The sequence below is a fragment of the Peromyscus eremicus genome, chromosome 17, assembly GCF_949786415.1.
Source record: "Peromyscus eremicus chromosome 17, PerEre_H2_v1, whole genome shotgun sequence".
Lineage (NCBI taxonomy): Eukaryota > Metazoa > Chordata > Mammalia > Rodentia > Cricetidae > Peromyscus > Peromyscus eremicus.
Window position 1 is genome coordinate 6,127,230 of NC_081433.1, and position 24,954 is coordinate 6,152,183.

At 48.1% G+C, this 24,954-nt stretch overlaps 1 protein-coding gene across 1 annotated transcript in view; it reads right to left on the reverse strand.

The window, feature by feature from the left end:
• Col4a1 (collagen type IV alpha 1 chain) overlaps positions 1-24,954 on the reverse strand; it is a 118,322-nt gene that overhangs the window by 31,503 nt on the left and 61,865 nt on the right. Inside the window, exons 3-24 of the mRNA XM_059244929.1 lie at positions 19,520-19,609; positions 19,378-19,422; positions 18,234-18,278; positions 18,074-18,136; positions 17,583-17,636; positions 17,436-17,462; positions 16,900-16,983; positions 16,756-16,818; positions 15,159-15,194; positions 14,554-14,595; positions 12,720-12,806; positions 11,757-11,783; positions 11,553-11,603; positions 10,866-10,910; positions 10,729-10,782; positions 9,368-9,409; positions 7,718-7,802; positions 7,332-7,367; positions 6,450-6,614; positions 5,259-5,354; positions 3,958-4,041; positions 3,400-3,470 (exon numbers count right to left, since the gene is read on the reverse strand). Coding sequence (XP_059100912.1) covers positions 3,400-3,470; positions 3,958-4,041; positions 5,259-5,354; positions 6,450-6,614; positions 7,332-7,367; positions 7,718-7,802; positions 9,368-9,409; positions 10,729-10,782; positions 10,866-10,910; positions 11,553-11,603; positions 11,757-11,783; positions 12,720-12,806; positions 14,554-14,595; positions 15,159-15,194; positions 16,756-16,818; positions 16,900-16,983; positions 17,436-17,462; positions 17,583-17,636; positions 18,074-18,136; positions 18,234-18,278; positions 19,378-19,422; positions 19,520-19,609 — 1,392 coding nt within the window. The remainder of the gene's footprint in view (positions 1-3,399; positions 3,471-3,957; positions 4,042-5,258; positions 5,355-6,449; positions 6,615-7,331; positions 7,368-7,717; positions 7,803-9,367; positions 9,410-10,728; positions 10,783-10,865; positions 10,911-11,552; positions 11,604-11,756; positions 11,784-12,719; positions 12,807-14,553; positions 14,596-15,158; positions 15,195-16,755; positions 16,819-16,899; positions 16,984-17,435; positions 17,463-17,582; positions 17,637-18,073; positions 18,137-18,233; positions 18,279-19,377; positions 19,423-19,519; positions 19,610-24,954) is intronic.

A 24,954-nucleotide genomic window follows, 5' to 3' on the forward strand; every position in this document is an offset into this window, starting at 1 on the left:
GGCAAAACACCAATGCACATTTTAAAAAAATCAATTCTAAACAGGTTTGATGTGGAATATTATTTTGGCTCAGTGGTTAAGAACACTGGCTACCTCTTGCAGAGGACTCAGGTTTAATTTCCAGGACCCACATAGCAGCTCCCAACCTTCCATAATTCTACTTCTGGGGATCTGACACCCACTTATGGCCATACACATAAATACAACTAAAATTAAAATTTATATTTAAAAAATAATAAAATATATGAATAAATTAATTTTAAGCTGGGCAGTGGTGGCACTTGGAGGCAGAAGCAGGTGGATCTCTGTGAGTTCGAGGCCAGCCTGGGCTACAGAGTGAGTTCCAAGAAAGTCTCCAAAGCTACACTGAGAAACCCTGTCTCAAAAACAAACAAACAAACAAAAAGAAATGGCAACCACTGGTCACACACTCATGTGTGACATGACCCTCATGTACCATTTCTGACCCTTATCTCAACTCTGCAAGGAAACATGGGAGTCTCAGTCTAGCAGAGAATTGAGTCGTGTATCTAAGACTACCCAGCCTGGCAGTGTGGCACCTGGGTACAAAAATAAGTGCTCCCGTCTCTAACGCCTGTCCACAGTCTCCATACCACCTAAGCACTGCTGAGGTGGGTGTTACAGAGTGAACCCTCCTGGCACACACAGGGGTGGGACTTGCAGAGGCTCTGTGGCCTGCTCAAAGTCAGTCTGGTCTGGAACTAGTGAAGAAGGGATAGACCTCCTAAGAGTCAAAAGCACACAGGCTAAGGGACAGGAAAGTTGTCATTCAGCCAGCTGTGCCCTGTGGAACCCTGGGGGCCACACATGAAGCTTTAGTGCAAGCTCACCCAAGGTTGGGAGGTCTCACAGCTACTCTCTGCCTCACTCTACGCCATTTAAATATTTAGATTAAACAACTGGAAAAAAATCAGTCTTCAGCCATGCTACCGCATTCCAAGGGCTCAAATACTACCATCAGCCACTGCATTCCAAGCCGAAAAGTGATGCTAACACAGAATACCTCTGGTGTGGCAGAGCACTCCACTGGACAGTGACAGATGGTCTGGGCTAGCCCTGAGCTAGAATCTAGATGAGATTGTTTGCACGAGTCTGAAGAATGGAGAATGATTATTTCTGCCAGCCACCTGCTGGAAATGTTAGCGGAAGACTGGGACTTTCAGTGTTTTATCAAATGGGATGGCTCTCTTAACTGGTATTCTAGAGTTAATATACACAGATATGGACTTATAAATCCTGGAAGAAACTAGATGGTCTTTCCTTTCCTTGGACACTCAGGCCTTTCTACCATGTTATACGGCTGTCATTCCAGAAACCACTCAGCGTCATTGGGATGATGTGTCCACAGGCCTGTCCCTCCTGTGTCTGAAAGGCTTTGGAAGAACCAAAGCTTTCCATCTGCCTCCTTGATGTCTGCGATAAAGAGACGCTGAGGATTTAGGCAGAGAATCTCATGTTCTAATTTCTTTTCATTTATTTTATATACATGGGTGTTCTGCCTACACAAATGGCTGTGTACCTTATGAGTGCCTGGTACCCATGAAAACCAGAAAAAGGCATTGGATCCCCTGGAGCTAAAGTTACAGATGGTTGTAGATAGCCACATGGGTGCTGGGAATTGAACCCAGGTCTTCTGGAAGAACAGCCAATGTTCTTAACCACTTTGCTCCAGCCCCTTGATTTCTTCCAAAGTGGCACTAATGATGCTAACACGTCTCAGCAACCTTTTTGGCACACAAAATCCTGATCCAAGATGCTTTTGAAAAGATGCCTTATCCAAAGCCTGTTTGATCCATGTCCCCTGTGGGATCCATTGCTGCCTTGAAAGCCTGACACTGGCTGCTTTAATCAGGGAAGATGGGACAACTGTACTACCTACTTCTGACACTGTCCACTTAGCCGAGTCAGACACAACACGTTTTGGCTGGTGGGTAAATGCTCCCAGTGCCTGTACTATTTGTTCATTCCTAAAATCCAACAGTTGCCTTTCCAAGGCAAAGGTCACAAAACACTAAACAGAAAGAAAAGCCACTGCCACACATATTCGCCTCAGCCTATGTCCCACTGTTCCATGTCTTCCAGCCACATTCAAATCATGAGGACCACATCTGAAGCTGTGATCTAGCTTCAAATAAAGGGAATGACTGTCTTGCCGGAAGCTGTTTACACGTTCTTCTGCTTCCAGAGGCTTTGCTCATCTTGGGACAGGCGGGCTCCTGAAAGCCGGAGGCAGCGTCTGTGTTCTGGATTTTTGTTCTCTGTCCTGATGACTGTCCAGCTGTCCTTCCCCCTCACCTCTTTGTTCTTCTTGTATTTTTGTGATGTCTCGGGTTGGGAGCTGAATGTCTGCCTTAGGTTCTAGCCAGAACAGAGGCAGGAAGGACCCCCGAGAAAACTAGGTAGATAAAGGAGGAAGCGATGGGCAGAGGTGGACAGACACTTTCTACTTCCTTCAAAGTTCTCCTCACTTTGATCCCCACCACGGATCGCTATTTGAACGTCTCCTCCGCTTAGAACTGTTTTTAACAACTGTGTCTTCTCACTCAGCCCTCTAGGCACCAGCACCGTTCTGGGACACAGAGCTGGGACCTGACTTCAAAAGCAGGGCACCACTGGGCCATTCGGGCTCTGCCTCCGTCCTGCTTTGATTCAGTTCTGCCCTGGCCTCCCTGAGCAATATCCGAAAGTGAAGAATTTTAAAGAGTTTCATCAGAAAAGGGTAAGGCCAAATATGTACCTTTTGATTTCTAACAAAAAACATGGAGCTGAAAAGAAATACAGAAACCAGCGAGGCTTATAGAGCCAGGGGAGGGGTGAAGAAAAAAAGCTTGCCAACAGACCAAGAGTACACAATTAAGTATTAAAGGTGGATCCCTTCTCTCCTCAGAATGGCTCCTCAGAACAAAGCTTAGCAGCTAGAATTCTGTGCAGCTGAAAGTTTTCATGTTCAACCTTATGAATTTATGTGGATTCACCTACAAACTGGAAAAGCCAATCATAGAATAGATGCTGGTGATGTGGACTGTCACCTTCTCTCCCTCCCTCAACAGGGGCTCTTAGACTGAACCCATCCCTGACAAGATTTAAGGGGATGCCACTGGTAGTGGTCACAGAGAGGTGGCCACTGGTGGCACCATCTGAACCTGAGACCCTGTGGAGAGGACCCTGTGCTGCCCAGTGGAGCCTGAACACTGTGAGGTGAGATGCCTGTGGGGGCGTGGACTATGGATTAAGTCTCCCATGTGAGCATGAACAAAGAATGCACCCGCAGTCACTGGACCAGCCCCTGTAACACGCGGAGCAAGCACAAACGAGAATCCACGACTGTGGTTCCTACGGTGTTGACTTCAAACATGGGACTGATCTCTCAGCACTTACCGGCAGTCCTTCAAGGCCATCCCTGCCAGGGAAGCCTCGGTCACCTTTGGCCCCTGGCTGTCCGGGGAAACCTTAGAGACAGGAGTACACAGGAGCTGTGAGACAAGTCTTCCAAAGCCCTTTGCCCCAAGCAAGACTCAACCACATCAAAATCTTTCTGGGAAGTGGATTACCAGTTGAGGGACGTCCAGAGCAGCATATCAGTCTAACAAAGACTGCCAAGACAGGCTCAGAGGAGCCTCACGAGCCTTGTGCACAAGTCAGTGAGACACATGGCTGCAGGGTCCCCCAACCTGCAACCCCAACACCCCGGGAGACCGACATGCTGACTTCCCTTGAGCTGACTGACTGTGGAGTTGGGAGAGCCCCTCCGCCACTGTCCTGCTGTCAGGACAGCACACGACATCACTGAGGCAGGTGTCCTTGACCACGGCTGTCCCCGTGGGCTCACCCTGGGTACAGCTTTCATCCTCACCGCCATGCCTGTGCATTTGAGGGAGCTGGCATCGGACCCCAAGGCCATCTCTAACATGTTTCATCCCACGTCCTACCACTTACCAATCTCTCCTGGGGGCCCCTGGGGCCCAGGAGGGCCTCGAAGTCCTTCTATGTCACAAGCAAGGCAGCCTTCCCCTTTTTGACCTGAAGGAAAAAACATGGGGTGCTTAATGTACGGTTAATGCATGATTAGCGTGTGCCTCATGCATGGTTAATGTGTGCTTCATGTGTGCTTCATGTATGATGTGCCAACAGGAGGCTCTGCTGTGCTGCTGAGAGTGGGCGCAGGAGAGGGTCCTGCAGATGTTCCACACACTTTTCCTTTCTCCATCCTCACTCCGGCCCATAGCACTGCCCACTAGTGAGGTATTCTCACATCCATCCCACAGGGCCCATGTTCAGTCGCCAGCATCACATCACACACCACACTTACACACACACACACTAACTAACTACATCTCCTAGGATTCAGAGGATGAGTTGGATGGACAAACTCCAGACATTGCGTCTATCACAAGAATAGACTAACTAATCTCGGTGAGTAGGGAGCGTGTGGTGAGGACAGTTACATGGCTGCCCTAAGATGTCCTCTGAAGCTGTTTTCCATGCAACATTTAGACTTCTAAAGGGCCAAAATTCTTTATAGTCCAAGGCAGAAGTGGCCAACCCTGGGACTGGTTTTATGGGGCCCCAGTGTGTTCTGCTCCAAGGTTAACAAGCACATAAATATCGGAATGCCATTGTTTAGTCCGGGCTAAGTCAGTGCTCGCCCTGTGGTTCACACAGCAACAGACTCCGGATCCAACTGCTGAAGAGATAAATCAGTGCCCTGCATTGACATCCCAGCAAGCACTTGAAAGGGCAGAGATAAAATTGAGAGCCCAGAGTAAAGCTAGTTAATCCATCAACAGCAGAGTTGTCTGCCCCAACTGCGCAAACACTTGAAAGGTCGCCAGTGTCCCAAGTATAGATCCCTGATTTGCCTTAAAGGAAGGACGTGTGTCCTTTGAGAAGGAAACTCTCAAGCTCTGAACTGAAAGCGTGTGGTATCCGCGGAGGCTTTAACCCAAAAGCAGGACTGGATTCTCGATCCTGGGAGTGAGGAAAAAGGACAGTTGTCTGGCCCTCATGGCTGAGTCTCTCCACCACTCCTCGTCATAGCTACAGCATCAGCCTCATCTGAGCTGTGAACTGCATCTTCTTGGGAGTGGATGTGGAAGATCCCTAAGTAAAGCGGCAGGAACTATGCCTGCACCCTGTCCCAGTCTGACAAAGCCTAAGCCAGTCGCTAGGGGAAACTGATCAGCACAAACACACCTGCCATTTTAAAAAAGTAAAATAAAATAATCAACACCTCTTACCTTTCTCCCCCACTTCACCTGTCAAACCAGGGTGTCCTGGAGTCCCGGGAGGACCCTGGTCCCCAGGCGGTCCAGGCTGACACTCCACAATACCATCTGAAAGAAATGTTTAAAAACTGTTTAAAAAGACACAGCCAGGCATTCTTACTCTCTCCCAATCTGACCCTTGATTATCAAACCAAAATCCATGAGGCTGATTTGAACGTTTTAGGAATTCAATCCTCATTTACTTCCAAATGAGCCTGTGATTTTTTTAACTCGAAAAACAAAGCCAACACAGAGAACAGGCAGTTCTGGATGGAACGTCTCCAGGATGTCCAGACCTCATCATCATTTTCCACATTTCAAAAGTCACCAAAGAGGAGGAAGTTCCATAAAGCCACATAGAATCTGTCCATTCTCCCCACCGCAGAGTCACACTAATCCTTTCCCAAGGGAGCCGCCTATCCGGACTCAATCACTCCCCTGGCCCTTATCTGTCTTCCTTGCCAGCCTCATCCTGGGAACTTCCTTCTCAGACAGGCTTGAGTTCTTGGAATCAACGTCATCGGAGCTCCAAGCTCATAACCCTTCTGGGACCAACCACACACAGGGGTCCCACTGCAGACCCCCATCTACAGCCCACCATGGTGAGCACCCCCAGATCGGGTTCCTACTGTGGATACCCACTACAGCTCACCCTGGTTTTAGCTCAGAAGTCTAATATGCTCCCATATTAAATTTTCTGGAACTTTCTTATACTTATTGAAATGAGATCACAGCATCACAATAAGCCAATCATGAGCTTATACTTCACGCTCAGCTTTTCTTGAAAGCTGGTATAGGAAAACTCCATGTGATTCCCCGTCTAGTCTGCATTATGCCGTGACATATTCTAGTGCAATCTGTCCCCTTGTGTACTCTAAGTAGCATTATGCAGTCTCTCTACATGAAGCAGAATCCATTCAGCTGTCAATCAAGGTGAAACTAATCACCCTGCTTACCTTTAACCTCCGCTGCCAGGAGACTTGGAGCTGGTTAATGGGCCGATTTTCCCCTTAAGTTTATTTTATTGTTGGTGATAATTTTTTGTAGCATAGTTAATTTTGTAAAACTATTCAAGCAAAAAGTGAATAACTAGCATCGGTCACAGTGCCCACCCAGCTCTGCCCTAGGCTCCTGGCATTTGATGGGACACACACGGGCACTTACTTGTGTGGCCTGGCTGTCCAGGGGGTCCAGGAGGGCCAGGAGGCCCTGGGGCTCCATCTCTTCCACTTGGTCCTGGTAAAGACACACCTGGGACTCCTTGGTCACCTTTTTCTCCTCTTTCACCCGGGAAGCCAGGAGCACCAGGCTGGCCTGGAACGGGGAAGCCTGCAAACAGCATAGGAGATCATATAAATAGCCTGAAGGCAGCGTGATAGCTGTGTACACTCTATCCATGTCTATCTAGGTCCTCACTGAGGGGGCACTCTAGATCGGCACAACCCAGTAAGTCCTGAGGTCAAGCCGGGCCAGGCTTGAAGACAAGGTGAGGTTAGGTCTGAAAATGCAGAGTCCACATCTGTCACTCTACATGCTAAGGTGCTAAGGGGTCACAGAAGGTGGCCTGATGGTGGGGACTCTGGGCAGTACAGCTCAGGGGGCCACACACAGCTAGCCCTGCTGTCCTGGGGAAGGAACAGCCACATGTGGATCCCAGTAAAGACAGAAGGACTCGGGAAGCCTCCGCACAAGTGCAGAGCAGAAAGAGATGCTGGAGGAAGGGGGTGCCGTGCCATCCGCCTGTGTTAGAGGCAACTACAGCCCAGCAGCTGGAAGAACCCTGGCAGAGCCGAGATTCATGCAAAGACAGATGTGCACCCAGAGGGCCAGCCCAGAGGACAAGTCAGTGTCCCCGGGGAAACAAGCCTACGAATGGGAACGACACGCTAACCTGCGTCTATGAAATGTAAAGCAAACACACACCAGGGCACACGGGCTCTGATAACTAGAGACATGAGCTTCAGCCTGTCTCATGCACAGCGTGTGTGACAGACACAGGGGGCTAGACACTCCACAGAAAGTGCCACAAGACACAAGGACTCTCACCTGGAGGGCCTGGCTGGCCTTGTATTCCAGGGTAACCTTGAAAGGGAAGAGAGAATTGGACAAAGTGAGGTGAGGTCGTTCATGCAGTAGACACTTTGTTTCTCTGCAATGGTCTAGCTAGGGCTACTTGAAGGCATCCACAATCCAGGGTGGGAAGACAGAACCGGAGTCCCCAGAACATTCCCTGCAGAGCATCCCCTGCAGAGACAGCATCCTCAGGAAGTCACAGAGGAAAAGGCCTCCTGGGCACATGACAGTGAGATTGGGAGCTAGAAAGGAGAAAAGGAAGGAGGGGGAGAGGAGGGAGGGGAGGAAGGGAGAGAAGGAGGAAGGGCAGGAGGAGAGGAAGAGAAGAGGGGCAAGAAAGCAGACAAGCTGCAGCCTACCTTTAGGGCCAGGCTCTCCTCTTAACCCTGGTGCTCCGGGGTGGCCTCGCTCTCCTTTCTCTCCCAGCGGCATGGTGCCAATCACCTGCATTAAAGCACAGGTCACCACTGGTACAGGAGTAGCTGATGGTACACTACACTGTATACTGTATCACCTCATGGAAAATGGATGCGAAGACGTCGTGGTGGTGTGTGGAGGGAGAAGGAAAGGGTCTGGAGAGCCACAGAGGGCCAAGTACTGCTGTGTGTGGACCCGCCAGGCAGTTCTGCTGGCTTGCACACTGTCCTCGGCAGTGGCGATGGTCTCCCTCAGTTAACTAAGGCCTAGTCTAAAATGTGCAAATGCATCCAAGCCATGAAATGCACGGCTTGCTTCACAGTACAACAGAGGAATGCCTGTCAGGATTTTTCTGATGTACAGAGCAGGAACACACACTATTTTTTCCCCTTTTATTGGAGAACATTGTTTCTTTAAAGATGAAGAGGGCACAGATTTCCTGAAAGATTTCCTGAAAAATCACAGTCACAGACCAGGAAGAAAGCATGGCCAACCTCACCAGTCAACCTCACTGAGAAAAGGAAACCTAGCTCAGCATAATCCTGAATCCCCACAGAGCAAAGAAAACGGCAGAGTCAAGCAGGGACACTCTCTTTACAGTATCCCTCTGCATCAACTAAATGAGGGAACACTCTTGAACGTGCCCCTAAGGAGCTCTGACCCAGCCATTCTATATACCCATGTATCAAAAATCACTGCACGTTCCAAGTACGTGTAAACTTTGTCAATTAAAAAACATACATGAGCTGGGCGGTGGTGGCGCACGCCTTTAATCCCAGCACTTGGGAGGCAGAGCCAGGCGGATCTCTGTGAGTTCGAGGCCAGCCTGGACTACCAAGTGAGTCCCAGGAAAGGCGCAAAGCTACACAGAGAAACCCTGTCTCGAAAAACCAAAAAAAAAAAAAAAAAAAAAACAAACCATACATGAAGTAAAAAACCTTTAAGACTAAGTAGTACGATGTGTGGGTGGAACTGAAGTGAGATGAGGACCCGCCCACCCAGGGGCGAGACACAGAGGAGGGAGAGCCACGGGTATGCTGGGCTCATCAGGGCGTTCAGAGGGCCGGAGTCCTGTTGCTGAAATGTGGCCTCAGGAAGGATGACTCTGGCCCCCAAGCCGTCACCCACACAGCGAGTGGCACAGTCCTACACCCACAGCACCCACAGCAAACAGGACAGGGGTGCCCACTGTTTCAAAAATTGATCTGGAACGGAATAGCTAAAACGGTAGTGGGTTCGGATGCACACGAACAAGGAGCAAATGCTACTGAGAAATCAAAAGTTGTTTTGCTGGAACAGTCAGGTGATGGTTGATCTGCTTCTCCTACTAAATTTCCTCGACGGACAATTAAAAAATAAAAATTAAAAATTAAAAAAAAAAACAGGTTTCAAAATAGGTTTGCTAGGTTACCCATGTGCGAAGGTTTTCATTTCCAGAGGTAAACATGATAAAAGTGTGATTGTCAAAATCAGAGTAAACTATGAATTACTCGTATGGCAGGCACCCACTTCAGATAAGAGCATCACGCAAGCGGAAGCTGCCGAGTATCCTAGGCAACCCAGGGCCCATCTCAAACACACGTATCACTTACAGTTCCAGGGGGGCCCGGAAGTCCGGCTTCACCCTTCTCTCCCTGCAAGGAACATGCACGGTTATTTGCAGCCTCACCACACAGATGACCATACCGAAAGCTAGTCAGGACTTTTCTGGTAAAACAGAAGTTGGTGCTACACAACCCCCAGGCTCGTCCTCTCCCACCCTCTCCCTCTGGGGCTGGCTTGGTCACTCTGTAGGAGCCCAGCTCCTCTGTGTCACACAAAGGTGACATGGGAATAAAGATGTCTACGCCACCTAAGTGGAAGGCTGAAGACACAATGTTCACCCTCCTATGTGACAGCCGTCCTGAAGGACCTTTAAGAGGGCCTTTCGAAGTAGAAGGGTTCTTTTCTAAATTGCTATGAAGCACAGTATCTAACTCTAATTCCTTATGGTTTTTTTTAATGTCTAGATTTACACTGAACGTCCCAATATGACCTCCAGTGTTGACTTCAAACAAGTTTAAAATTATCTAGAACCCAATCAGCAGAAGGCACAGATGTTAAAAACGTCTACATATAACTAATTTATGGATGTCCACACAGATGAGAGCCTCCTTATTTTTACTAACAAAACATGGTTCATTTTAAAAAGGAAGATGCGGGTCAGTGAGATGGTTCAGTGGGTGAAGGGGCTTGACATCAAGCCGACAACCCGAGTTCAATCCCAGGACCCACACGATGGAAGGGGAGGACGGATCTCTCACCAACTCCAACCTCCAACCCCCACACATGACACAAGTGTGCCTATGCACAGTCAACCAATCAAATGCGGTAACTTTTTAAATTTTAAGGAGAAAGGGACTGGAGAGATGGCTCAGCGGTTAAGAGCACTGGCTGCTCTTCCAGAGGTCCTGAGTTCAATTCCCAGCACCCATGTGGTGGCTCACAACCATCCATAATGAGATTTGGTGCCCGCTTCTGGCCTGCAGCCAGAACACTGTAAACATAATAAATAAATAAATATTAAAAAAAATTAAGAAGAGACAAAGGCAAGATGGGGCCCGCAAACCCATGCTGTAGAAGGGACATGCAGGTGTTCATTGAGGAACAGGAGAAGGCAGAACTCGGCCATGGTTTCTTTTCTTTCTATTTCTGCTCTTTCTCTTTCTTACTTTATAATCAGGAAAAGTTAATCTCTACAAAAAAGACAGAAGCTTGGCCACGTGTGTCACGTGACAGTCTTCTTTTAAATAATTCATCAACCCTGGGAAAGTCAACAAACTGTGTTGAATCCACACAGAGTGAAATATTTTACCCACGAGTTCAGAGTTCTCTGTCCTAGCAAACAAATGAGCAAGCTTCTAGGGTAAATGACCCACTAGAGGTAAAAACTCAAAACAACGTCACCACACACCTGAGGGCCCTGCCGTCCTGGGAGTCCTGGGTACCCGGAATCACCAGGAAAGCCCTGAAAGGAAAGAAGGGAAAGGATGCTCACTGGGGGAACAGCAACCCTTGTCCACTCAGAAGCTTCAGAGGGCGGAGACTTACCGGACTCCCCTTTTCTCCTTTCTCACCATCTTTTCCAGGCTTTCCCTGCACAATAAAGAAGTAGACATGAGTCTTTCACAAATTACTATGGCCACATCACAGCTCTGTTCATCTCTCTCCCTTGTGAAGTACAAGACAGGCAGGGAAGAAAGCCACGTGAGTTGATGGTTCACCAGAAAGGAAGATGGCTCAGTTTCTGAAGAGCAGAGAGCACCCAGCTGCAAGGTCAATGTCTTAGGCACCAAGGGGTTATTTTGTCACTTGCAGCGAGCACAGAGGCTGATACATAAGGCTGCTTCTTTCCACACGTGACTTCAGGGAGGCATCAGATGTTCTCAGCAACTGGCAGCTAGGAAGATATTCTACTGCTGAGTCCAGATAGGGAGAAGGATGTAAGCCTGTCAGGGTCCCAGCCACACACACAAGCCTGGCGTGCAAGGGGGTGGGGATTCAGATCTGGTGTCAGGAAGATCAACAAAAACACCTAAGCACAAGATGGGTAAATGTCCCCAGGGGACAGGCACAGGCTGTCCTTCCAAAGCCTTCCCTAGCAGATTCAGTGGAGTCTGACAAAGAAATTAGCAAACTATACAGATGTACCCATCCTTCCATTTCATTGCTATGAGTCTGGGCATTAGAGGAGAATGTGTTTACAGTGAGGAGTGGACAGATCTGGGAAGCACTTACCCGAGGCCCTGGCTTCCCAGGTTCACCTTTCTCTCCAACCCCTGGTACTCCCTAAAGAGACAAGAGAAGACAGAGTTAGACTCACTGATATATGCAAATACAACATGAAGCCAGACACACTTTGGTTTTGGTAGGAAATACCAATACCAGAATGTATCCTCCTTCACATAAAAATAATAATGGCAAAAGGGCCAGAGTACTCACCTGGAATCCAGGTTCACCTTTCTGACCCTAAAAGAATTGAGGGGTTGGGAAGAGACAGATCAGTATCATCGTATAGCTCAATCACCCACCTAATGGCTAAATCACCATCTAAAAGCTATATCACACTTTCACTGCTTCCCCCTGCCTTTTTTTCTCTCCTTCCTTTCTTTTCTTCGAGACAGGATCTTTTGATGAAGCTCTGATTAGCCTGGCATGTAGCCCAGAACTTGTGGCAATCCTCCTGCTTCAGCATTCTTAGTGTTAGGATTGCAGGGGTGCACTACCATGCCTGGTTCAGTTTTTCAGATGTTACATCAAACATATGAAGAAAAAAAAAGTCCAGGCTGCAGAGATGGCTCAGCTATTAAGAGCACATACTCCTCCTGCAAAAGGCATGAGCTTAGTTCCCAGCTCCACACGGTACTGCTCACAACCATCTGTCACTCTAGCTCCAGAGAGGGTCAATGCCACTGGCCTCTGTTGGCACCTGTACACACATGCACAAACTTACACACACACACACACACACACACACACACACACACACACACACACATACACACACCTGAAAAAAAAATATTATTTTTCACCTATATTAACAAAAGATGCATACTGGCCTCTGGTAGCCCCTTCCTAGCATGGCTTGGGCTACCCTGGTGAAAGGATGGGACATGGCCTCCTCCTACCCCTCAGCTGGACCCCTCCCATCCATACAGTCTCTCCCTAGAACCAGGCTTATTTAAGAAACCCTTTGTTAGGTGAACTGGCACAGAATAGTCCCAGGACAGTCATTTCTGTTCTCAAAGCTACTCAACTTCACAGGACAGGACACCTATAAACCCACTTCCCAGGGCAAGATTGGTCATGGCTGGAGAATCTGCATTTTGATCCAGCTTCTCTTCCTCCCTCAGAATTTGTCCAACATTAGAAAGCAGACATCCGCTGAACAGAGCTCAGGCATACCTTTTCTCCAGTTGGGGCAAAGTCTCCTTTTTCCTTAACTTGTGCCTGTCCGGGTACTCCAGGGGGGCCGCTGACCCCCTGCTCGCCCTGTTCATGTCAAAAGTGGAGGTTAATTAGGTACGAAAACAGAACAAGAACTGGTGGTAAAAGCCAGAGGTTAAACACTGGCACTCTATCCTCTCATAACAGGGGCCTTGGCTTCTGTAGGAAAACAGACCAGTGGGTGTCTACAACCAGAGAAGTGTTTCCCAAGCTTGGGAGCCTGAACAGCTGCAGGACACATCAGGGCATGCACCAGCACACACTACTGCATCAGTGATGCATGCACCAGCAGACCACTGTGTCAGTAAGGACTCACACCAGCTGGACATGCACCAGCACACACCACTGTGTCAGTGAGGACACATCAGCTGGGCATGCACCTGCACCCACCTGTGTCAGTGAGAACTCACACCAGCTGGGCATGCACCTGAACACACCACTGTGTCAGTGAGAACTCACACCAGCTGGGCATGCACCTGCACACACCACTGTGTCAGTGAGAACTCACACCAGCTGGGCATGCACCTGCATACACCACTGTGTCAGTAAGAACTCACACCAGCTGGGCATGCACCTGCACACACCTGTGTCAGTGAGAACACACACCAGCTGGGCATGCACCTGCACACACCACTGTGTCAGTAAGAACTTACACCAGCTGGGCATGCACCTGCACACACCACTGTGTCAATGAGAACTCACACCAGCTGGGCATGCACCTGCACACACCACTGTGTCAGTGAGAACTCACACCAGCTGGGCATGCACCAGCACACACTACTGTGTCAGTGAGAACTCACACCAGCTGGGCATGCACCAGTACACACTACTGTGTCAGTGAGAACTCACACCAGCTGGGCATGCACCAGCACACACTACTGTGTCAGTGAGAACTTACACCAGCTGGGCATGCACCAGCACACACCACTGTGTCAGTGAGAACTCACACCAGCTGGGCATGCACCTGCACACACCACTGTGTCAATGAGAACTCACACCAGCTGTGCATATCAGCTGTGCATGCACCACCACACACCACTGCATCAGTGAGAACACACACCAGCTGACAGGAGATTGGCAAGAATAGGGATAGTCTAGGTGAGCCAAAATCAAGAACACCATTAGATTCTCCTTCCTCGGGCAGCTTAACAGCTAGCCACACTTGGAACTAAAGGGAAAGTCGGCCGGATACGAACGAGAGCCGAAGACTTCGACAGTAACAACCATTAGCCCAGGCTCTGTCCAGACCCACCTTCTCTGGTATCTTCAGGTGGCAGTTGCTCACACCATCTTACACACCCAAAGACAGGCAGCAATTGTAATCATACCCTGTTGTCTTACCCAGGGACACTACCAGAGAGCACAGCAAGGGACCAGGGGTCCACCACTTGCCCTTCTTGCCAAGAAAAGGATGTTTGTCCAGTTTTCACCACCACCACCACCACCCTGCTTCCAAGGCACACATCCTTGGTACCCATCTGGTCCCCAAGGGAGACAGTTACCACCTACATCACCGCCTCCTCACAATGGCTGCTCTCGTGGTTGGGTTTAATAGTTATGTTACTAGGAGGCCAACGTTTAAATTTCACTATTTTGAAGTGAACTTGAGATCTGAAGAACGTGCTGACTGAGCCCTGTTTGGATAAGGGGACTTGGTGTCCTCGCGTCACTGGGCGCCACCATTGGCCTTACTTCCTGGCAAGGTGGAATAAACTGTAAATCCTAGCAGCTCATCCATGTCCCCTCCAGACTCAAGAACACGCAGAGGAACTGCAATGGGGACTCAACTCACCTTGTCACCTTTTGGTCCTTGGAAGCTGGAGCCCATCTGTCCCTGTTGGTTACAAATTACACTTTATTATTAAGGCTGTCTATTACATTGGCCAGACATCCTAAAAGCTCCACACAGATGAGACCAGAGTTAGGCTTCAAACAATAGTTTTGTCCTAAAACACCATAAGCTTTGCAAGAAAAGCCACACTTATGCAATAACTGTGCAATGGTTTTTATAAATATAATAAAGAATTTGTTAATATAAGAGTTTTAAACTCTGGGCTCAGAAAGGTAAGGGAATGATCAATGAATCCAAAGTAATAGCTAAGGGATGAGTAGATGAAATTGGAAGGTCTCAAAAAGGAGGAGGAGGAGGAGGAGGAGGAGGAGGAGGAGGAGGAGGAGGAGAATAGAAGATGAATGCTATATAATAGAAGAATGACTGACAGATGATAATAGAGATGGACAGACAACACATCATACTGACAGGCAGTCTCATACATGAGTGAGAATGAGGCAATTTTCCAGAGCTCTTTCCAGTAACTTACAGAAGGGATCATGGCAATCTCACCACAGTCCTATAGTAAGGCTGAAAGCAATAAATAAATGAAAAAACATCTTTACCTTTTCTCCGGGAGGGCCAGGAGGGCCTGGGGGACCCTGTAAGAGAGAGCATTTTAGTTAAGTAATATTCAAAGCCAGCTATGACCTGGAAGATGAAGTACCCCTACACACACACACACACACACACACACACACACACACACACACACACGGCTTCTGTTGAAGGCACGGTCCTCAGCTGGTGGCACTGAGAGGTGACTGCACCACAGGGATGCTTAACCACTGATGAGTCTTTAAGGAAGGGACCTGTGGGGGTGGGGAGGCATGGTTGGAGGACAGGAACCACTGGAGGATTCTGAAGGAGGCATCTTGTCCCCACACCGTTCCCCTGTTCCTCAGCATGTCACCTCACGTTCCCCACCACAACATTCTGCCTCCTCACAGAAACCACAGAATCTAGGACTTCGTGAAGCAAACCCTCCGAAACCATGAGGCAAGGCCAATCTGTCCTTCCTGGGAACTGTCTTCTTTAGGTACTTTGCCCAACAAAGGGGAAACAGGCATGCACAGTCTTCCATTCTGACGTCATCCTGCGACTCTGTTGTTGGCGGGATGACGGTTATGACACACACTGATAAAGCTTTGAAAATAGCCAGCTATGGGTCAGGACAATCATGAGGAAGGGCGGACATCCCTCCAAGGGTAAGGACTGCCCCTCAGGTGCTGAAGGCCAGAAGGTACCAGCCTGAGCTCCAAGCTGGAGTTGCCCACATGGGAACAGTACTTCCCACTTTAGATACAGGTTTCTACCTTGAAAAACCAATTCTTCCGGGTAGTAGACTGTGGTGATGCCAAAAAAAAATGGTCCCATATTTACAAGAAAATTTCAGAATGCTTCCCACAATCATTTAAAAAAAACAAAAAAGAAAAAAAAAAAAGCCAGGTACTCTGTCATCTAAAAAGAAGCCATTGATCCATAGGAAGGCAAATGGGTTCTATTTACACAGGTGGAGAAAATAATGTAAAAAGAAAAGAAAAAGATTAAAGTATAAGCCTGAGGCTTTCTGAGAGCATGCTCAGTCGGGTCGTGTGCAGGCCACAAACTTGATCACCTCTGTCCATTCCTTGCACACTTGGTTCTTAGTAAATAAGTCGTTTAACACTAATTTCCCTGTGCTCTGAAAATGAGGGTGTAGGAAAGGTCTCCCTCCTTCTGCACAGAAGGTCTCTGTGCAGAGGCCGGGGTGGGGCAGCCTCCTCAATGTCACCTCCAGATGCTCAGGTCACCTCAGGGTCCTCTCCAGGTCTGTGCCCCGCCCCTAACTGACCCTTAAATTCTGATATACCTCTGCCTCTGCCACCCACCTCCCCTGCACGAAGGGCAGAGCCCACCCTAGGGACCTCAAGTCTGGCTTCCACTGTGCCTGAACTCATAGATAGCCAATAACCCTGACACACAGACAGGCGATTTGTCCCAGGATGTCTTGAGAGGCCACAGTAGAAAGCACACCCTTTTCCCACAGTTCTGGGAACTGGGAGCTGGAAGTTTCAGCCACACTTTTTTCATAACTAAGAAGTTGAACTAAGAAGTACCCACGGGGCAAGATTCTCAGTCAGTTCCACAACCCTTCTCCAAGTGACTATCCTCAAAACTTACCGGTGGTCCGGTAAATCCTGGAGGACCAACAGGTCCCTGGAGTCCTGGTACTCCTGGTGGGCCCTACAGTGGCATGAGAAGAGAACATATTACAATATTGCAGTCCAGCCAGGGGGTAACTGTGTGTATGCAGCAAAGGCTTACCGGCATCCCAGGGATACCAGGGAATCCTCGTTCCCCTTTCAACGGTATTCCAGGGGTGAAGCCGAGAATTTCACCAGGGTCTCCCTAGAAGAGGGGAAAAGGAAAAAAGATGCAAATATTGATAGACATGCAAAGAAAATTGGAATCCACTCAATACTGGGGTGGGACTTAGACCTGAGGAGCTGGGGAGACACAGGACAACTTTGAAGGTTGATCCTCAGGAACCATCAAGCTTGGTTTTTGTTTGTTTGGGGTTTTTTTGTTTGTTTGTTGTTGTTGTTTTGTTTTTTTCTTTTTTCTTCCACTGGCCTAGAGCTCACCAAGTAGACCAGGCTGGCTGGCCAATGAATGCCAGTGGCCTATGCCAGAATCACTTCCTGAATTCTTCATGTGGCTCACAGAATGCTCACCTACGTCTCTCTAGTGATTTATACATCCTTTTCATATAACAGAGTTCAGGACATTTGTTTGAAGTGTTTTCAATCGATTTATAAGGAAACCAGGTAAATGGAACAAAATTATTAAATTAAACATACCTTCATTCCTGGTAACCCTGGTGGCCCCTAGAAAAGAAAAAGTTTAGCTATCAGTTTTGTTTCTCCAAAAACATTAGTAGTAGCAAGATATGAGCACCAAAACAATAATTAGAAAAAGAAAGCCTATTTGAATAATCATCTACTCACAGGATTCCCGCTGAATCCAGGCAAGCCGGGAGGACCGAGCGGCCCTCTCTCTCCCTAAGAGAGATGGAAAATGTCACACATGGATGCACACCCCAGCACTTCACAACAGACATCACCGTCCCACCAGCTGCTCTGGGAGCAGCATGCATGGTCTGTTACAAGTGAGACACCGGGCGCCACTTCATGGAGGGAACACCACACTCCCCAGAAAGAGAGACAGAAACTAAAGACTTGGGGCAGCAGATTTGGAGTTGATTGAGTAGTTGATTCCAGGTAAAATCTTTAATAGAACAATTTTAGGCTAAAACGTTCAAGTAGAAAGGAACTGCTATTTAATATTAATATTAATTTAATATTTAACATGGGGAAACTGCATTTTCTCATCTGAGAAAGCAAGCTTCCAGATAAGTAACTTCCCAGTGACTGAACCCCATGCTCCTGTGTGAAGCTACATGCACATGCACAAGGGAGGGTCTCGGGTTTCAGCCTACCTTTGTACCGTTGCATCCTGGGATACCTGGAGGACCTGGAGGACCATCTTGGCCAGGAATACCCTGCAATCAATCAAAGGAAGAAGTCAGCAGAAGAGGAACTCACCAGGTGGTAGGATATTTCACAGAACCGATCGATGCGTGTATTTTGTATACGTACAGGAAGTCCAGGGTTCCCAGGGTAGCCAGCTACTCCAGGGGGTCCCTGTAAAGACAGAACAAAAGCCTTTCAGCCAACTCCAGGGACACCACATTACCCACCTCATACCTTCCCAGTTAAAGATGCTTAGAACATGAGCACTGAGCAGAGAGCATTCTGGGAAGGAGGCAGAGAGCCAGCAAAAGGTGCAGGCGTCAAGGGATTGTGAAAAACACACAAATAACATTGTCCTCATTGAATCCCTTGTAGTATCTGAGTTAAAATTAATGTTTAATTCACGTTAAAACCATAAACACTTTATGAAGAAGTGTTTGTAGGATAAACTCCAATTTATTTGTAGTGAGAGCCTTATCTAATTCCTAAACAGTCAAGTACGGTCAACTATATCCAGAGGGTGGCCAGGTTTCCCCTCTCTCTGCCCCATGAGCCCATGGGAATGCCAAGGAGTGCCACAGACACCGCTCTCCCGCCTCCTTCTTCCCTAGGTAACCACAGCCGAACACTTCAAGACACTGCCCTACGTTTCTGTGTTCAGTGCCTCGGAAAGCATCATCTGTACCCTCCAGAAATGATGCAGGAGAGAAAATAAACAAGCTGGGCTCTGAAAATGTCTCTATACATTCAATGATGTTTTCTCCCTCAAATGACTTTGGACAGATAATTAACCACCCCCTCTTCCAAATTAAAGTGTCTATAAGGGACCCTTAAAGAAGAATGAGCAGGAGTGAGCAAGCTCATACAGCAAAGGAATTCTGCTTACATACAGTAGCAGCCCACAGGTAAGAAGGGTGGTGGCCCACGCAGCCCACAGGTAAGAAGGGTGGTGGCCCACGGCAGCCCACAGGTTAGAAGGGTGGTGGCCCACGCAGCCCACAGGTTAGAAGGGTGGTGGCCCACGCAGCCCACAGGTTAGAAGGGTGGTGGCCCACGCAGCCCACAGGTTAGAAGGGTGGTGCCCCACGGCAGCCCACAGGTTAGAAGGGTGGTGCCCACGGCAGCCCACAGGTTAGAAGGGTGGTGGCCCACGCAGCGAGGAGAAGCAGAGGAGAGAGCCGAGAGGAAAGGAAGGAAGGCAGCCCCTGGGGGAAGGTTGCGCTGTGCTCTGGGTGCCTCGGTCCCCAGGGTCACCAGCCACTGTACTCACTCTTGTCCCTTTGGTGCCAGGAAGCCCAGGTTCTCCAGCATCACCCTACAACAGAACAGAGGTTCCATTAGGATGGCTCCTGTCACTGTCACAGGACTGGAGACACCTGCAGTTGGCCCTCCTCCATTCCGGTCAAGCTCACCTTTTGTCCTGGTGGTCCATGCGGTCCCTCAGGTCCTTGCATTCCAGGAAACCCAATGACACCTTGTAACCCTGGAAATCCTCTTTCTCCCTGCAGAAAAGCACAGAGGTCAGATGGGGGGTGAGAGAAAGGACCAGTCAACTGTGACAGGTGGGTGGGGGTGTTAACTTGGCCAAGTAGGAGAGTCCAAAACTCTGGCTGTGCCTGCAAGGTGTTGCTCTAAAGACAGCATCTGCATCAGAGGCAGAGTGAGGAAGACCTGCCTCCGAGTGACGAAGGCTGGAACATCAGCCAGCAGAGGACCTAACAGAGTCACAGCAGAGCACAAGGCAGTTCTGGTGCCTGCTGGGCTGACACCAATCTTCTTCTGTCCTTGACATGACAAGTCAAGTGCCCAGTCTTCAGACTCACAGACTTTGCCAGCAGTTCCCAGGTTCTCAGGCTTGTGGCCTTGGATTGAACTACATCACTGGCTTCCTGAAGTCACCGGCTTTCAGGTGACACATGGTACAACTCATCAGCTCCCAATCAGAGCAGTCAAATCTAACAACAAATCTCACCTATCTACCAACTCACCCGACATCCATCATCCATCCACCCATCCATCCATCCACCCACCTACCCACCCATCCACTCATCCACCCACCCACTCATCCATCCATCCATCCACTCACCCACTCATCTGTCCACACATCTATCTCCCCTTCCATTTGCCCTTCCATATCCATCCACTCACATATCTGCCTACCTCACATACCCACGTACCCATCTACTCATCACCCATTTACACATACATCCAATAAGCCATCCATCTTCCCATCCATGTACACATTTATCCATCTTTCCATGCATCCATCTACCCACCAATCTGCTCAGCCTACTGGCTGCTTTGCCAAAGGAAATGGACTAAAGCATAGGCCTTTCTCAGTACCACTCAACATTGTAAGAGTCCACCATGAGTGTCTGAGAATGGATGACGAAGCCCTCTCCAGGTGCTCTATGTTAAGTTCTTAATATTTAACACCTGACACAATGTTTTGAACACACTAAGAGCTATATAATATGCAAAGTCTATAAACTAAAAATAATTTTTTTCAGTGAGTTGACTATATTGGCACCTTTTTGTTATCAATAGATGTCATGTTGTGATCTCTCAGAAATGCTGACAATCGGAGTCAAAGTTCTGATCTCAGCACACAAACGATCAATAGTTTGATAGGGGGCTTGGATCATGCTCCTTTTCAAAAGTAAACTTTTCAAAGAAAAGATCAAAATTTACTGGTGGCCTCTGCCCCAACCCAGAAAAGAAATAAGAGACGGGATGTTTCAGATAAGGACTATCATTCATGGTATAAACATTTGACGGGGTGGAATACACTGGGAAAGAACAGAGAATGGTGAGGAAAAACTGTGAGACTCGGCACCTTCGGCTGGCCTGCCAAAGATGAGAGAAAATAAGTCCGAGGAGAGACAAAAGGAATCCGCGGACTAGGAAATACGGGCTCGAGAAAGGCCCAGGGGGTCTGGGGCGGGATGTCAGGCCTTGTGGTGGAAACCAAGCAGGAAAGAAACACTGGCGAGGTGAGAACACACAGGAAGGAGGGACCAACCTTTGACCCCGGAAATAGTGTGCATTCTGTAGCAAAAGGGAGCAAGGGGCCTGATGGAGAGATGTTTTAGAAAGATTGCCACATTTTGATTGTCAATTAAAATAAACACCATAAGTCCATCTTCTCTGCTGCAGGTAACCTGTTATAGCTGACTTCAAAGCAGACCATGCCTTGGAGCTGGCCAGCGTGACTGCTGAAGACTCAGTGCTCTTTCCTCCAAACTGTCCAGTGGTCCTGGCAGTGCCAAGTGTCTCACCAATCCCCCGGGTCTTTATAAACACAGAAGTGTGATGGCGACCCCTGCCTTTCATGGGTACATTTCATTGGAGCCAAAGTCAGAAATCTCGAAATTGCGTATGACTAAGTAAGGGGAAGTATTTTAAAATTCAAAGGAGGCCGGGCGGTGGTGGCGCACGCCTTTAATCCCAGCACTCGGGAGGCAGAGCCAGGCGGATCTCTGTGAGTTCGAGGCCAGACTGGACTACCAAGTGAGTTCCAGGAAAGGCGCAAAGCTACACAGAGAAACCCTGTCTCGAAAAAAAAAAAAAAAAAATCAAAGGAGAGGGGATTTAGTAAATTCCTATACTTTGGAACACTCTTGGGCCAGTATCAATGGAATCTACTAGAAGGAGCCAATTCAAGCACACTATGTGCCCTCGAATGAGGTTTGACCTGGATGCTGGATCCTTCTCCCGGATGTCTAGTGAGTGCTGAGGAAGGAGACCTCTAAGTCTTGTCCAAATGCAGGGTGAAACAGACACATTCCCCCTCAGACTGTCATGATGGTGGCACCATGCAACCACAGGAAATGCTGACTGCAAAGACGCTGTCATTCGATTCGGGTCACCAAACTGGAGTGCCCCATTTTCAGACGTCGAAAAGCGCTGCTCAAAATAGAATACAACTGAACTGTGAACAGCTGGCCCCCAAAATAATAAAAAATCATACAATCAAAATTGAATTGTATCTCCTCAAATAGTCCAACAGGAGCCAGGGAGGAAAAGAGAAGGGCATGCCATTGGAGGACTTTCTAGTGTGTCTGTGGAGTATTTTTAGTACTTAATTGATATTGGCAGGATCACCAGAAGACCAACAGAGATAAGATTTTTTTATTTCTCATTTTAATCATGGAATGAGTGCAGTGGGGACGGGAGCCAGACGAACTGATTCCTACCAGATTTTCACTGAGTCAGCTCTGACCCAGAATTAGAAATGAAGTCAGCCCACCCCAGGCCTTTCCTTATCTAGGTCACTAGAGCAAGCTGGTTCCCAGTAGCATATTAAACGAATCCGCAGCATGATGTCAGCCAGTGAAACAGACCCTCTTACGTTCACACTGTAGGAAAAGCTCAACACCCATCCTGAACTGACTGGTCACACGTCACTGGTGACCCCTCACACTCCTGGGAACAGAAAAGAAATTCTAAATTCCCAGACTGGCCTCCACACAAGGACACATTCTTCCCCAAATGTCTCTAAAGTGCTTAAGCAACTGCATCTCCCAAGAGTTTTGAAATCAACTAAAAAGGAAGTGACTTCTCCCTCCACAAGCTTTTCACTATTCTCCATGTTTTTTTAATTGTGCTGGTTTTCTCTAGTAAAAACCATACATTCATAATGGGACGCCCAGTGTCCATCTAGGATAACCGCGAGAACACAGACAGAGCAGATAGAAGGACGAGCGCTCACGCAACTATACAATGAGTTGGCACTCAGTGCACGCTGCACTCGAGCCAAATGCTCCGTCCCTGCCTCTAGCAGATTTCCACTGGGGAAGAGGGAAGAGGAGAGAGCCGGACACGCCGTGCAAAGGCCATCAATGCCAGGAGTTTCCAAGCCAGATTCTGCAGCTGCAGTGGGCAGTACTCCAGCTGTGACCACCCTTAAGCTCAAGGCCAAAAGCAGAGCGGGAGAGGAAGAGCGCCCGTCATCCAGTTCCCACCATGTGCTCCAGGCAGAGCCAACGGACAGGGTGGCCACTCAGTTCGTCCCAGGCACAGCTGACCACCACAACTATGGCCTACCACCGCAACGGTGAGCAACACTAAGGCCAAGGAGCTGGGGGTGTGGCTTAGCAACAGAGCATTTGCATGTGGATCCCTGGGTTCTAATCCCAGCAACGGAGGAAGGGACAGACAGCCGTCAAGAGAAGCTTGTAAAATATTACACAAAAGCTTCGATGTGGCCATGCTTTGTGACTTCACTGTTATAAGGAATTGTCAAAGAGAGACCGTGTAGATCTTCAGCACTGAAACAAGAGATGACTGGGAGATGCCGGCCACCTTGATCTAACCTGACTGGTACACACCAAATGCAGCCATCAAATTATGCCACCGGGCCTAATAAGTATGTACCAACAGAATGCATCAAGAAAAAAACTCATCCTCTCTAGCCCCCAAAGTCATTTTAACTATATATGGAATTTTAAATCCAGTCTGTATCTGTATAAAGAAAGGCTGTATACAACAAGGAAAGCCATTATGGCTATGCTCTCCAGAGAAACTCGGAACTTGAAGAGGTGGAACAAAATGCCATTGTTTATGAAGATGAAAGAAGGCGGCACGCAGAGCCTTCTCGGCACTGATGTCAGCCATTCCAAATTAGGCTTGACATAGGGCTTCCTGCGGGAGAAACCCAAAATGTTTGCTTACCGTATTATCTACAGCAAGCACATAAAGATCTCGTAAAACGTGGAGAGAAAGGGCTCCTTTGTGATACCTAATCATGTCCCTGCTCTTACAAAGCTATAAAAAGAGATTAAGATTCAACTCGAGTCTCAGCCAAAAAGTCACATAAGAAGTACCTAGAACACTTGAGGTTGACAAAGCAGGGAATGTCTAAATTCAAGGGATAATGACCAATCACAAAAACCAGAATGAACATAAATGTTTCTAAAATAAATGGCCACAGAAAAGACCCTATTATCAAAGGCAATCATGATGGACAGGGGTGTGACTGCTGCAATTCTAGCACTCGGGAAACTGAGGCAGGAGGATTGATGCAAGTCTGAGGCTAGCCTGGGCTACATAATGACTTCATCCTGAATGATGAGTTGAAATTCTGCCTCTGTAATAGTTATCTAAGAGGCTGGAGAGATGCTCAGTGGTTAAGAGCACTGGCTGCTTTTGCAGAGGACCTGGGATTGTTTCCCAGCACCAACATGGTGGCTCACAACCATCTGTAATTCCAGTTTCAGGAGATTAGATGCCCTCTTCTGGCCTGTGTGGACACTGGGCACACACATAGTAGACCTACACACACGCAGGCAAAACTCACTTATTCATAAATTAAACCAAATATTTTTTAATTTAGTATATATGAAATAAATTTTTAAGTGGATAAGTTATGACTGTTTCAATCAAACATTAACTGAATTTTCACATTCTAAAAATAGGACCATGGATCTTCAAGGGAACCACAGCACATACAAAGATGTTTCCTTATTATACCTGGAGCAAAACTTGGGTAGGACGATCTCCATGGGTTTTCATAGAAAATGCAGGGAATTGGATGATTGAAGAGTGCAATCCACCCTTTATCTCTTCTTTGAAAGTTATTCAGTTAGTGTTTGGCATGCAGGAGACAGGAATACGAGATAACCAATAGCATAGTGTACCCCACGTAAGGGGCAAGAACATGAACACATCCTACAATCTTTACACGTTGAAAACTCCTGGGCAGGATAGAACCCAGGTTCCTGGCACAGGCTTAGCCCTTGAGGTCCCATTAGCGCCTGGCTGATGCCTCTGCTCCCAGCTAAGCAGGAACAGGAAAATCTCTACCCTGGACATGCTTCCAAGCCAGCTGCGTCCCTCTGTCATCTGG